The sequence below is a fragment of the Chlorocebus sabaeus genome, chromosome 21, assembly GCF_047675955.1.
Source record: "Chlorocebus sabaeus isolate Y175 chromosome 21, mChlSab1.0.hap1, whole genome shotgun sequence".
Lineage (NCBI taxonomy): Eukaryota > Metazoa > Chordata > Mammalia > Primates > Cercopithecidae > Chlorocebus > Chlorocebus sabaeus.
This window is the reverse complement of record NC_132924.1, coordinates 124,111,288-124,125,905: the sequence shown is the minus strand read 5'-3', so window position 1 is coordinate 124,125,905 and position 14,618 is coordinate 124,111,288. Positions and strand designations below refer to the sequence as shown.

The following is a 14,618-nucleotide window of genomic DNA, read 5'->3' as shown; positions in this document are numbered from 1 at the left end:
CTTTCTCCGTAGAACCTTCGCCTGGTCCTGAGCGCAGTCAGTGATTTGTTCTTTTCTAGTTTCTTCTCTCACCACATTCTTGTACTTTCAATCACATCAAACTGCTCCCTTCCTTAAATACATCATCTCCTGTCCACTCCACTTTCAGAATGTCTCACCTTTCCTCATGCTGCCTCTGGTTTAAAATAACCCTTCTCCAAGTATCTGCTTCTAGCATGTGGGGTTTTCTATTTTGAATGTGTTTTCAACGTGTGGCCGTGTTTGATCCTCAGGTAAGATGACTCGGTTTTCATTTCTCTGAGGAAGCTCTAGTGTAGTAAGGTGGTGCCTCCTCCCTGGGAGGGCCGGGAGCCAGCAGCCTTGGCACTCTTCCTTCCCTGCTCCGCCCCTCTCACCATGACAGAGGTTCATAGTCCTCAAGGCTCCACCTAGATTTCACCTTCTTGTTGAACCCTCCGGATCCATCCAGCTGAAAGAAATTGTGGTTTCTTCTCTTAGCCCCCTTAATTTATTCTGAGATCTGAGTCGGTATCATTTACATAAATATCCTTCATAACGTTCAGCACGGTGTGTTAGTATCTAGTGGGTTATCCGTCAGCCCAAGTATCCCATATTAGTCAAATTGGCTTCGTCCTGTGTCGGGATATGGAGGGATAGTGAATCCGTCCTGTGTCGGGATATGGAGGGATAGTGAATCCGTCCTGTGTCGGGATATGGAGGGATAGTGAATCCGTCCTGTGTCGGGATATGGAGGGATAGTGAATCCGTCCTGTGTCGGGATATGGAGGGATAGTGAATCCGTCCTGTGTCGGGATGTGGAGGGATAGTGAATCCGTCCTGTGTTGGGATATGGAGGGATAGTGAATCCGTCCTGTGTTGGGATGTGGAGGGATAGTGAATCCGTCCTGTGTTGGGATATGGAGGGATAGTGAATCCGTGTGATTATGTCCTCTTATGTGTGGATGAAAACAATGAATAAACAGATCTGTGTAATTGGTTCCCAAGTTCCAGATAGCAAGGGATTTATTGAAGTCAGCTCAGTTTCTGAGTATAGGCAGAATTCAAATAAGAATTGAGATAGTTAAGAGATACCTATATTTTAAAAATTGAATTAAATCAGTCATCTATTGAGTGCCTACAGACTGTATCCCTCAGATCATGTAGTTGAACCGCCTCATTTTAGAAGTGAGGAAATTAAGTTTCAGAGAGGTTAAATGACTTCTAAGATCACCCACTACCTTACGTGGTGTAAGAACTAAGACTGAATTGTAAATCTCATCCACATCTAGTCCTTTTTTCTCTACACACTGCTTCCTGTCAATCAGGTGATCCGAAGCCGGTGACCTAGATTAGACAAGCGGGGTGGGACCTGGGGTTGGCTTCGGTTAACTAGGAGGACAGACACCTCATTCATAGCAATAGGACAGAAGGCTGAGGATGGGAGCCCACATTCAAGTGGGTGGGTCAGCTTGGTGGACGGAGGATGTGGAGTTCTTTCATGAATGTGGCTTCTGTTTTCCAGTGAAGTGTGTAAAACAAGGTTTTCAGCTGAGCATGAGGATGGGGAACATTTGAGGAGAAGAGACAAGGCATGAATCCTTTCTCTGGGGAGTGCCCAGCCCCAGGGATGCAATTGGGTGGCTAGGCAGCACCAAGCGTCTGTCCCAGGTTCCTGGTCATGGGTGTGAGGTCAGTAGTCAGCGGTGTGTGTTTTCCCTGGGCAGCGTTTACTGGGTGGCCGCGGGCACCATGCTGGTGACAGTTGGTAGGGAAGGGAGTTGAAGTACAGTGGCGCCATGGTGGCCTGCAGAGTCTGAGCTGACTGAGAGGGAAAGGAACAGCAAGAAATGGTTAAGGATCATGGGAGATGTAATAATAGGGTCAACAAATCAGGCCCCTGTGGGGCTGAGAATTGTTGCTTCAGGGTAGCTAGAGAAAAAGAGCTGGGAAGGTGGTTTGGTGGGACACTGGCAGTTGGTGTGTTGTCATTTCGTGGGATACTGGAAGTCACTGGAGTGATGGGGGAGGGGGATTCTTGGTGATTAGGAGAACTGGGCACTTCCCGTGCGGCTTCTGAGAACAGGGGCAGGTTTTCATGACCACAGGACTGCATTTATTAAAGGACAGGGTCGGGGAGTCACGGTGGCTCAGGCGTGTTGTGGTGCATAAGGAGGCGAGGCTAGGCGTTCGAGGTCAGCCTGGGCAACATAGAAACCTCCAATCTGTATAACAACAACAAAAAAAAAGACAGGACCTGACAGTTCTTCTCTCCCCTCAGTGTAAGAAGAGTTCCTGCCACAAGTGGCCATGATTCCTCTTTGTGGTGAAGGACTGGTGGAGTTGACCCTGGGCTGAGGCTAAGGGCAGGAAGACGGGCAGCAGAGGAGAGGCCAGGAGATAGGGAGGGCAGTTTGTGGATTGAAGTGGCCAAGAATTATGCCGCAGAGGTGTTGGAGGCTGGCATCATGGCATCTCAGGAGCACGGAGGGTGCCTCCCCCACTCGAGGCCTCTTGGAGTCAAGGATGTGAGAGGCAAGGGCTGCTAGGAGAGTGTGTCCCATGGGACTGGAGGGAAGATAGCGCCAGAAGTGAAGAGGGACTCTGAGGTCCAGAGGACACTGGGTGGGGGTCGTGGGGTGGAGTGGGACAGGAGATGGTGGTGAGTCCAGGAGTGAGGACTCTTTGGGCCTCTCCTGGTGCCTGAAGAAAACGGTCAAAAGCACAGTGGGAGGCTGGTTATGGTCTGGGTCAGGAGGGGTGGGCAGTGGCCTTACTGGGCGTCGGGGGGCCCTGAAGTTCTGGGGCTCACCAGAACCCCTCCTCCTCCACCAGCAGGAGGGCCAGGCAAGTGGCACGCCCTCCTCAGTCCAGGAAGTAGTCTCGGAGTTCAGCTTCACACTGACACTGTGATTGGGTTTCTTTCTCCCTCCAGACTGCTGTTGATGTTTTTAGAAGGATAATTTTGGAGGCAGAAAAAATGGATGGGGCAGCTTCACAAGGCAAGTCTTCATGCTCGGTGATGTGATTCTGCTGTGAAGCCTGAGGACACTGGGAATATATTCTACCTGAAGAAGCAAACTGCCCGTTCTCCTTGAAGATCAACTATGCTTCTTTTTTCTTCTGTTAACCTGAAAGATACCATTTGGGTCAGAGCTCCCCTCCCTTCAGATTATGTTAACTCTGAGTCTGTCCAAATGAGTTCACTTCCATTTTCAAATTTTAAGCAATCATATTTTCAATTTATATATTGTATTTCTTAATATTATGACCAAGAATTTTATCGGCATTAATTTTTCAGTGTAGTTTGTTGTTTAAAATAATGTAATCATCAAAATGATGCATATTGTTACACTACTATTAACTAGGCTTCAATATATCAGTGTTTATTTCATTGTGTTAATGTATACTTGTAAATAAAATAGCTGCAAACCTCAGTCCTTTGTGCTACTTGATGTGGCTTTCAAAGAAGAGAAGCCTTGTCCTGAGTTTCTTACTTGGCTTCAGGAAGGCCCCAGGTTGGATTCCAGAAGCCAGTGACGATGTGGCCACAGGAGGAGGTGTGCTGACACGGCTGCTGCCATGGACTCCCTGCGCAGTGACGGGCAGGTGTTGAGGCTGGGTTACAGCTGACTGAAGCTGAGTGGCTCTGGCGGGGGTCTGTGAGGGGAATTCCTCCCCAGTGATCACATTCTTTCCTTCCATCCTTAGATCCCCAAACCTTGGCTGAAATGCTCCGTGGTCGGGAGCCTGGTCAAGGAGGAGGAGCTGCTGAGAGGCATTGTTCACCCTAGCTCATAGCTTAGCTTGATGTCTGTGTCAGACAGGAGATGATTGAGAAAACACCCCTGCCTGTCACTCTCCTAGAACACCCCGGAGTTTAGTGATCTGTGTCAGTCTCGGGAGCCTCCTTCAGACCCGGACGACGGGCCTCCCTCTCTCCAAGGAGCAACTATAAAGGAGAAGAGGGATTTCATTTGCCTGGTGGCTGTTACCTTGTCTGTAAGTCAAACTTGGAGCTGAGCAGTGCTTTTTAAATGATTCCCTTTTGCAGCTGAAATGTCACAGGGCTATTTCTAATACGTAAGCAAATGTTACCATTGACTTTATTAACAAAATATAGTTTTGCTTTGCAGTTGATTGTTAATGAAAAATTATGTTCTTAAAACACATGTCATTAATTTGGATCTTTTAAATATTTTTGCCTCATTTGTCATTTCAGGATGAAATTTCTGCCTTAGAAGACCTCCACGAAACCCCTTTTTAAAGACAGGGTCTCGCTGTGTCACCCAGACTAGAGTGCAGATCATAGCCTCAAACTCTTGGGCTCGGGCTCAGGTGGTCTTCCTGAGTAGCTGGGATTACAGGCCTGAGCCATTATGCCTGGCCAAATAATCACCTTCTAAATAAAAATAAATTTTAACAACATGATATTGTTATTACCTGGGTTATTCTTAGGACTAAAAATGTGTGAACACTAAGCAGAAAATGGGGACCTAGTTCATCCAGTTATGTCTATGTAAATGGAACTTACAGCCGCATATTGTACTAGAAACTGAAGTTCAACTCAACTCTCCTGGGGTGGTCCTTTAAGGACTGGACCTCCTGATTGGAGGGAGCATATTATCATTTCTGTATGTGGTGTAGTGCACACATTCCTTCAGATACGCCCTGAGTACCTGCCACGTAGCAGACACTGTTCTGCGTGCCACGAACACAGCAGAGAAACCCGCACCCGTGTGCCGCGTCAATCCTGCACTAAGTCTTGGAGATGCCACACAGGGGAGGCCCCAGTCCAGCTGCCCACGGCAGCAATCTCAAGAAGACAGTTGATTCCTTTACTTGATAGTTTGAGCATTAGCGTTTTTGTTTTTTTGTTTTGTTTTTTTTTTTGAGATGGAGTTTTGCTTTTATTTCCCAGGCTGTAGTGCAATGACAACACAATCTTGGCTCGCTGCAACCTCTGCCTCCCAGGTTCAGGCAGTTCTCCTCTCTCAGCATCCCAAGTAGCTGGGATTACAGGCGCATGCCACCACGCCCAGCTAATTTTTGTATTTTTAGTAGAGATGGGGTTTCATAATATTGCTCAGGCTGGTCTTGAACTCCTAACCTCAGGTGATCTGCCCACATTGGTCTCCCAAACTGCTGGGATTACAGGCGTGAGCCACTGCGCCTGGCCAGAGTATTAGTCTTACAATCGGTGATAAAACATTGTCACTGGGCATGATGCATGTGTCTGCAGTCCTGGCTACTCGGAAGGCTGAGGTGGGAGATTGCTGGAGCCCACCCATTCTGGGCTATAGTATGCAGTGCTAATCCTGTGTGTACACTGAGTTCGGCATCAGTATGGTGACCTGCGAGCTAGGGACCACGAGGTTGCCTAAGGAAGGGTGAACCCGTCCAACCTGGAACCAGCAGACAGAACTGTGCTGATGAGCAGTGGGAGCGTGGCTGTAAGTAGCCACTGCCCTCCAGCCTAGCAACACAGCCAGACCTGTCTCTTAAAATAAAATTGTGTTGTAAAAGGCAATGCTTTTCTTTGTGGTACATAAGTGTAGTCTTAGATTTATTGAAATACAGGAAGTGCAACTGTAAAACTATATCCAAAATATTTTGCAGTTCAGAATTTTAAAATACAAATTATAAAATCACATTACAAATTAAAATTAATGTGATAGAATTTTGCTAAAACTAAATTGTCCATCCTCTCTGGACATCTCTCCCCAGTGGTTCACTGGAGATGCTCTTGCCTGAATGGCTTCTCACCTGCTTGTCACCAAATCTAATAGGCAGTTTCTGGTTGCTTTCTTGACCTCTCTGTAGCATTCCACACAGTTCACCGCCATCTCCCCTGTGTCATTACCCCACCATCTCCTGGTCGGCCTGCCAGCTCTGCTGGTACATCAGTCTCCTCGGCTGTTTTGTATCAAACCTCTCAGCAGGCCGTTTTTCCTGCCCACACCCTCTGCGTTGATGTTCTTCAAGCATAGCTTTAACTCTGTGTAGCCAGAGGAGTCCAGAATGTCTCCCACCTTGACCTCTTGGGGCTCCAGGCTGATCCTGACAGACTCTTCTACTTAGCTGTTTTGTAGGCATCTCACGTTGACATGTCCAAAAATCAAGAACCGAATTCTTGATTTTCCTTGGAAACCTGGTCCTCCCTTGGACTTAGTGTTTCACGAAATGACACCATTATTCGCTGGGTCCCTATGAAAACTAGCAATCTGGGAGCTGTTCTTTATCCATTCCCTCATACTTCTCATCCAATCCATCAACAAATCCTAAGGGCCTTGCCTTCAAAAATCTACCTTGTATTTTGTCCATTTTTGTCTCCACTGTGTCTTGGTCTGCAATGGCACACTCTGTAAGCCCCTACACCCCAGCCAAAGCCAGCTTGTAAAGATAGTATCATGTAGTTCCTTTGCTTAAAATCCTTCCGTGGTGATTGTGCCAAATCTGTGTGTCCCAGCCTCAAGACAGCATGACCTTGCTGCTGCTTAGCTCAACCCTGTCTGGTCAGTGGCCTTGGTCAGTTTCCAGAGCCAGAAAGCTCTCTTAGCCATGGGGGTTTCCGGGGCTCTTCCCTTTGCCTTGGACACCCCTTCCTGAGACTTCTCAGCCTTCAGAGCTCAACATTCTCTCTTCTCAGGGGCTTCTAGGATGGCCTGAAGCACCCCTCTATTTGAATCTATCCAAGCACTCTCGTCTTACATGGTACAGCATGTATCATAACTGATCATCACTTTTGTTCCTTGTATTGTGTATGTTGTGTATTACTCAACTAGATTTGGCTGGAGTGGAGACAGTGTCTGTCTCAGACATCTTGGATTCCAAGCTCCTCCTAGCACAGACCCTACGAAATACTTTCTACTGTGCCATTTTAATTTCCTTGTGGTTTCTGTGTGTGTGAGTTATGAGCAGTTGCCCTGGGAATTACAGTTAACATCTTAATTTATTATAATACTCTAGTTAAGATTCATACCAACTTAATTTCAATAGCATACAAAAACTTAGCTCTAGTTCCTCATTTGTGCCATTGTCATGCAAATGGCATATCTGTATATTATATGCCCATCAGCACAGGCTTACAATTTGCTTATGAAGTTGCCTTTTAAATCAAATAGAGAAAAGAAGTTGCAATAAGAAAATACATTGATATTGTCTTTTCTACATGCTTATGTGGTTGCCTTTACAGGTGCCCATTATTACGCCTCATTTGGATTCAAGTTACTGTCTAGTGTCCTTTTCTTTCAGCCTGAAAGACTCCTTTGGTATATTTTATAGAGCAGGTCTGCTAGCAATGGGTTATCTTGGGTTTTGTTTATCTGGGAATGTCTTCTTTATTTTTCAAGGATAGTCTTGTTGGGTATAAAAGTTGGGGGGAGAGTTTTGCTGTCAGCACTTCTACTCATCCAACTTATTCGGGTATTTCCTGAGCAGCACTCAGCCCTGAGCCTGCAGGCTCTTGTGTAACCCCAGAAACAATGGCTTCTCAGGCCCCCTGTGGGCTTCTCATTTTCCAGTTTTTGTTAGCTTGTTGTTTGCCCCAGTGTCAACCAAAATCGCTGCTGATTGTTTTGACAAACAATCCCTGTTTTGACAAGCAATCCCTGACACCCCAGGGAGAAAGTGCTGGGTGAGCCAAGCTCAGAGTCAGGTCACAGGCTAGCCTTGCAGGTAGGACCACCAGACCAGGCAAATGAGGTTACTGAGCTCCAACCTCAACTTGACCCTTCCTGTGGCTGCTAAGCTGCTGGGTTTTGTGGGGATTGCTGCTGTTGCTTTCAAGGCTACCAGGGAGCTTGGGGGCAGAGGATTGGAGGGCTGTGAATAGGGCAAGTAAAAATGCCACAATGCTTGCTGCTCTGAGATTCGGCCAGTTTCCTTCAACACTCCCTGGATTATGAGCCTTTAGTTAATTTCCGGAGCTCTGGAAACGTTTATTTATTTGGACAGTTTTTGCCAGTGTTCTCATTGTGTTCCTGGGGTCTGATGGTGTTGCTGCTGAATGAATGAGCAGAGGAGCCTTTGTAGGGCACCACCTGGGCAGGTTCTTTTGAGTTTAACCTGCACCTGTTGCTGCGTGGTTAAAATCCCCCACCATGTATACAGTGCATTGTGCTGCCATTTGACCTGTCTTTATTGAGTCCATCTGTCACCACCTCCTAACAAGGAAGGGCTGCTCCTGCTCAGCGCCCTCTGCCATTACTAATGCAAACAGACTGAGATCACGGCTGTACCCACAGGTCTGGAAGTCATTCAGATGCCCCAGAATGTGCCACTGCCTCATAGCGATGCTTGTAGAGGTCTGGGCTCTCAAGGAAACGTCTGTAGTGCCTGCGGGCTGCTGCCCCAGTCTGAGAGGTGTGCACACTGCTGCCTTGCCCCTGTGCCAGAGCCGCCTCAGCAGAGCCTGAGGTTCCAGGAGGTGTGTGCTCGCAGAAGCCTCTGGAGGCTGTGGTTACTCTGTTTGCCCACGCTGCCTAGCAATCCTTGAACCAGGATGCCTTCAAAGCATTCCTTGGGAGTTTCCAGAACCATTCCACCTCCTTACCCTCCCCCAAGAAGGGAACGTTTTATATTAAGAAAAGAAAAACAGAAAGAGAATTTTCGTGTTGCCCATCCTCCCTACCTCAATGACTTCCTAGAGGGCAACAGAATGGCCAGGTGAGAGCTGCTGTGGGGTTAGAACTGGAAAGAATCAGATCTAATTTAACATCCTTGTTTTCAGAGCATGGAACTCGAGGTCCAGAGAGGTCAAGGGGCAGCTAGTCTCCAGATCCCCTACTTAGTCCGTGTTTCCACCACACCACATTGGGACAAAGCCCATGAGCCAGATGTCCACAGGGAACCCCAATCAGAGCTTCACCCCTAGTCAGGGACAAAGACTTGGAACATTCCAGTCCTGGCCCCCTCTGCAGCTAATATGAACCTTTGGGCAACTCCTTTATATTCTGTGATCTTCTTTTATTTGTAAAGCTTCCCTTCACCAGGGATTGTTGTCACAGTCAAAAGTATGAAAACCCTGGATGTTTCCAAAGTGCTACAGAAGCACCAAGCCACAGTCCTGAGGATGGGTGTGTTCACCTCAGACTGCCAGCTGGAACTCTCACCTGGTGTCAGGGTCCCCACGAGTTTCTGCAGCTTCATGAGCACCCACGGTTGTGTATCTGCAGCAGCAGTCGGTGCTGTGGGTGGCTCCGGAATCCTGCAGTGCTGCCATCTTATTCCTGGTCTACACATCCAAAGAAACAATACGGAACATCACGACTTACCCCAGCAAACGAGTTTACCAAATCCGAGAAAAAATATTTCATTCCAGTCTGGCCCAAGGCATCAAGAATAGTATGATCTACTCAGAACTACCAACACAGTGACTCAAGGATTGCAGGCCCGCCCTCCTCATGACCAGCATGCTGAAGGTTGGCTGTGTGGTGTCACTATGGGTCCCCAGAGCTCAGTCTCACACCTGCCCAGTCAGACCCTGTGGCAGCACAGCAGATTGTGTCATGGCCAGAGAGGCTGCTGACATGCCCAGTCAGCTTCTGAGCAGTGGGACCTCAGCTCCTTATCTCTGAAGAACAGGGTCGCCTGGGAGACGGCTCCGAAGGTCCCCCCAGCTCCCACATCTGCCACAATCTAGGAAACAGTCTTGCATTAGTAGTTTCACAAGAAATAGCACAGGATTCGGAAAATACTGTGGCCTCGGCAGCCAAGACCTTTCACCCAGTTCCTCCTACTGCCCAAGAAAGTCCCGGGCAGAGCTATGCCTCCTGATTTATTCCCTACAAGAACACAGCAGCCAGCTGGCAAGCCCCCGCGGGGAGAGAGCCTCTGCCTGCACCGCGTGGCTGCCGCCTGGCGTTCTGTATGTCCCTCCACTCCCCTCCTGCGCCTACCATCATCAGATCAGCAAGGAAGTCAAGCACATCAGTACAGGACTCTGTGGCTGCTTTACAGGGCGCGGTTGACGAGGGTGATATGTGCTGAACTTTACCCTAAAAGGCTCAAGCAGGAGGACAGCAGGGAGTTACAACTGGAGCAGTGGAAGGTCACATTCCTTAGCTCTGACGTCGGGATTTTTATTATCCCATAACAGAAATCTTTCCGAGGCGCAACCTTTTCTGTGTCTGGGTCATTGTGTAAAGTTGTAGAATGGCAGTAACAGCTCTAAGCCAGCGCAGCCGCCTGGCTCGGCAGTTACCACACATTCGCGTGTATCACAGTGACCTGGATGGCTCGCTGACACAGGCTAGCCTCCCCTGCACAGTCCCTGATTGCGGAGACCGCATCGGGTGCAGGACGTCTGCATTTCTCCCAAGTCCCAGGGAGGCTGCTGCTGCTGCTGCAGGCTCAGGGACTGCATTTTGAGAAGCACTGGCTTGGACAATAATGGTACAGGGCTCTTGTCCGAATAAGGAGGGAGCATGGGCCGGAGTGACAGGACTGTGGGATCGCAGAGGTGGCCGGGCCACTAACCGCCCCCTGGGGACTGGGACTGAGTGGGGGCTGTGGGTTGAACTGTGTCCCCACAAAAGTCATGTTGACGTCTTCATTCCCAGTACCTGTGAATGTGACTCTTTGGAAATAGGGTCATTACCAATGAAGCAAGTTAAAGTGAGGACATACTGGATTAGGTCAGACCCTAAACCAATGGCTGGTGTCCTTAGAACAGTGGTCCCTGACCTTTTTGGCACCAGGGACTGGTTTTGTGGAAGACAGTTTTTCCTCGGACTGGAGTTGAGGGGTTGGTTTCAGGATGAAACTGTTCCATCTTAGATCATGAGGCATTCGATTCTCGTAAGGAGCACGCAACCTAGGTCCCTCGCATGCACGGTCCATAATAGGCTTCGTGCTCCCATGAGAATCTGAAGCCACCACTGAGGTGACAGGAGGCGGAGCTCAGGTGGTAATGCTTGCTTGCCCCCTGCTCACCTCCTGCTCTATGGCCCAGTTCCTAATAGGCCACAGACCAGGCCAGTCCATGGCCTGGGGGTTGGGACCCCTGCCTTATAAAGAAAAATAAATTTGGACACAGGCAGAGACTGGAACACCAAGGACTGCCAGCACTACCAGGAGCCAGGAGAGGCCTGGAGCAGGTTCTCCTCTGAGCCTCTGAGAAGAAACCAACCCCCCAACACCTCGATTTCAGACTTCCAGCCCCCAGAACAAGAGAATACGTCTCTATTGTTGTAAGACATCCAGTTTGGGTTACTTTGTTATGGCAGCCCCAGGAGGCAAAAACAGAGGGTTCCTTCAGTGTGTGGCTTGCGGTTGTTTCTTGTTTTTGTGTGTGTGAGAGAGAGTTTTGCTCTTGTCGCCCAGGCTGGAGTGCAATGGCGCAATCTCGGCTCACTGCAACCTCTGCCTCCTGGGTTCAAGTGATTCTCCTGTCTCAGCCTCCTGAGTCGCTGGGATTACAGGTGCCCGCCACCACACCCAGCTAATTTGTATTTTTAGTAGAGACAGGGTTTCACCATGTTGGCCAGGCTGGTCTTGAACTCCTGACCTCTTGAACTCCTGACCTCAGGTGATCCGTCTGCTTTGGCTTCCCAAAGTGCTGGGATTACAGGCGTGAGCCACCACGCCTAGCTGTGGCTTGCAGTTTTAAGACCAAGACAGCCTCTGGCAAACCAGGGCAAGAAAGGATAAGGAGCCCAGATGACAGCTAGCCAGAAGTTTCATGTTTACAAAGGAGGAAAGCGATGCTCAAAGAAATTGTGATCTGCCAAGAGTCGCCAGTGATAGAGTTTGGATGTGTGTTCCCTCCGAATCTCATGCTGAAATGTGATCCACAAGGTTAGAGGTGGGGCCTGGTGGGAGGTGTTTGAGTCACGGAGGTGGATTCCTCATGAATGGTTTGATGCTGTTCTCATGTTAATGAGTGAGTTCTCGCTCTGCATTCATGCAAGACCTGGTTGTTAAAAAGAGTCGGGGTTCCCCTCCCAATTCCATCTCTCTTGCTCCCTCTCACCACATATACTGGCTCCCCTTCACCTTCTGCCATGATTGGAAGCTTCCTGAAGCCCTTACCAGAAGCAGATGCCAACACTGCTTTGTGTACAGCTTGCAGAACTGTGAACCAAATAAACCTCTTTTCTCTATAAATTACCCAGGCTTAGGTATTCCTTTATAGCAATACAAATTGTCTAATACAGAAAATTGGTACTGAGGAGGAGGGTGTTGCTATAAAGATGCCTGAAGGTGTGGAAGTGGCTTTGGAGCTAAGTAACGGGAAGAGGTAAAAGAGTTTGAAGATGCTCAGAAGACAGGAAGACAAGGGGAATGTTTGGAACTTCTTAGAAACTTGTTAACTGGTTGTGACCAAAATGATGATAGAAATATAGACAGTGAAGGCCAGAATGATGAGGTCTCAGGTGGAAATGAGGAACTTACTGGGAACTGGAGCAAAGGTCACCCTTTACACGTCAGCAGACCTTGGCTGCGTTGTGTCCAAGTCCTGGGAATCTGGAAGTTTGAACTTAAGAGTGATGACCTAGGGTATCTGGTGGAAGAAATTTCTAAGCAGCAAAGCATTCAAGATGTGGTGTGGTTGCATCTCCCAGCCTACGCTCAGATATGGGAATAAGGAAATGACTTAAAGTTAAAACTTATATTTAAAAGGGAAGCAGAGTGTAAAAATTTGGAAAACTTGCAGCCTAGCCTTGTGGTAAAGAAGGGAAAGCATTTCCAGGAGAGGAATTGAAAGGAGCTGAAGCAACCACTTGCTAGAGAGATTCGCTTGACTAAAGGGGAGCCAAGTGCTAATGGTCAAATGGGAAAGGACCTCAAAGCCATTGCAGAAGTCTTCAGGATGATAGCCCCTCCCATCATAGGCCCAGAGGCCTAGAAGGAAAGAAAGGTTTTGTGGGCCAGGCCCAGGGCCTCTGCTGCCCTGTTCAGCCTCAGAACAGTGTTCCCCACATCCCTGGCACCCCAGCTCCAGCTTTGGCTCAAAGGGCCCCAGGTAGAGCTCAGGACACCACTTCGGAGGGCACAAGTTGTAAGCCTTGGCGGTTTCCTTGGGTATTAAGTCTTCAGGTGCACAGAGTGCAATAGTGAAAGAGGCTTGGCAGCTTCCCCCTAGATTTCCACCCAGAGTCCCTGCAGAGAGAATACTAAGGCAATGCTGAGCAGAAATGTAAGACGGACACTCCACGTAGAGTCCCCACTGGGGTACTGCCTAGTGGACCTGTGGAAATGAGGCCATCACCCTCCAGACCCTAGGATGGTAGAGCCACCAGCAGCTTGCCTAGAGAAGTTACAGGCACTCAAGTCCAACCTGGAGAGCAGCCATGGGGGATGCAACCTGCAAAGTCGCAGGGGCAGAGCTGCTCAGGGCCGTGGGAGCCCACCCCTCACACCAGTGTGCCCAGGATGCAGGACATGGAGTCAGGGAGATTATGTTGGTGCTTTGAGGTTTCATGTCTATCCTGCTGGGTTTTGGACTGTGTAGGGCCTGTTCCCTATTTCTTTTGGCCAGTTTCTCCCTTTTGGAATGGGAATCACTGCCTAGTGCCTGTACCACCATTGTATCTTGGAAGTAAATTGTTTTTTATTTTACAGGCTTATAGGTGGAAGGAATTTGCCTTGAGTCTCTGATGCGACTTTGGACTTGGGACTTTTAAGTTAATACTAGAAAGTCAAGACTTCAGGGGACCATGGAGAAGGGATGATTGTATTTTGCAATGTGCGAAAAACATGAGATTTGGGGTGTCAGGGGTGGAATGATATGGTTTGAACGTGTGTCCTCTCCAGATCTCATGCTGAAATGTGATCCCCAGTGTTGGAGGGGGGCCTGGTGGAAGGTGTTTTGGTCATAGGGATGGATCCCTCATGAGTGGTTTGGTGCCTTCCTCACAGTAATGAGTGAGTTTTCATTCTGAGTTCACACGTGATCCGGTTATTAAAATGAGTCAGGGACCTCCCCGTCTCTCTTGCTCCCACTTGCCGTGGGGTACACTGGCTCCCCTTCATCTTGCACCGTGATTGGAAGCTTCCCGAGGCCCTCTCCAGAGGCAGATGCCAACACTATGCTTCTTGTACATCCTGAACCAAATAAACCATGAACCAAATAAAGCTCTTTTTTTTTTTTTTTTTTTTTTTGAGACGGAGTCTTGCTCTGTCGCCCGGGCTGGAGTGCAGTGGCCGGATCTCAGCTCACTGCAAGCTCCGCCTCCCGGGTTTACGCCATTCTCCTGCCTCAGCCTCCCGAGTAGCGGGGACTACAGGCGCCCGCCACTTCGCCCGGCTAGTTTTTTGTGTTTTTAGTAGAGACGGGGTTTCACCGTGTTAGCCAGGATGGTCTCGATCTCCTGACCTCGTGATCCGCCCATCTTGGCCTCCCAAAGTGCTGGGATTACAGGCTTGAGCCACCGCGCCCGGCCAGCTCTTTTTTTTTTTAATAAATTACCCAGTCTCGGGTATTCCTTTATAGCACTGCCAACGGACTAACGCAGCCAGAAAATCCATGTTATAACCAAGACGAGAACCCACGTTTTCTAACAGCTGGCCATGGTCCCAGTTGATTTGCACACACATGCATGGATCCGTGTATATGCGCATGTATGCACATGTCAGCAGCCCTGAGACGGCCACCTGGGGGAAGGCGTTGCTAAGGG

The 14,618-nt window shown here is 48.8% G+C and overlaps 1 protein-coding gene across 2 annotated transcripts in view; it reads left to right on the top strand.

The window, feature by feature from the left end:
* RHEB (Ras homolog, mTORC1 binding) overlaps positions 1-3,434 on the top strand; it is a 52,196-nt gene extending 48,762 nt beyond the window's left edge. For both annotated transcript variants that reach the window (XM_007983533.3, XM_007983532.3), the window contains exon 8: positions 2,933-3,434. In XM_007983533.3, the coding sequence (XP_007981724.1) occupies positions 2,933-3,025 (93 nt within the window). In that variant the 3' untranslated portion in view covers positions 3,026-3,434. The remainder of the gene's footprint in view (positions 1-2,932) is intronic.
* Positions 3,435-14,618: the final 11,184 nt, after the last annotated feature.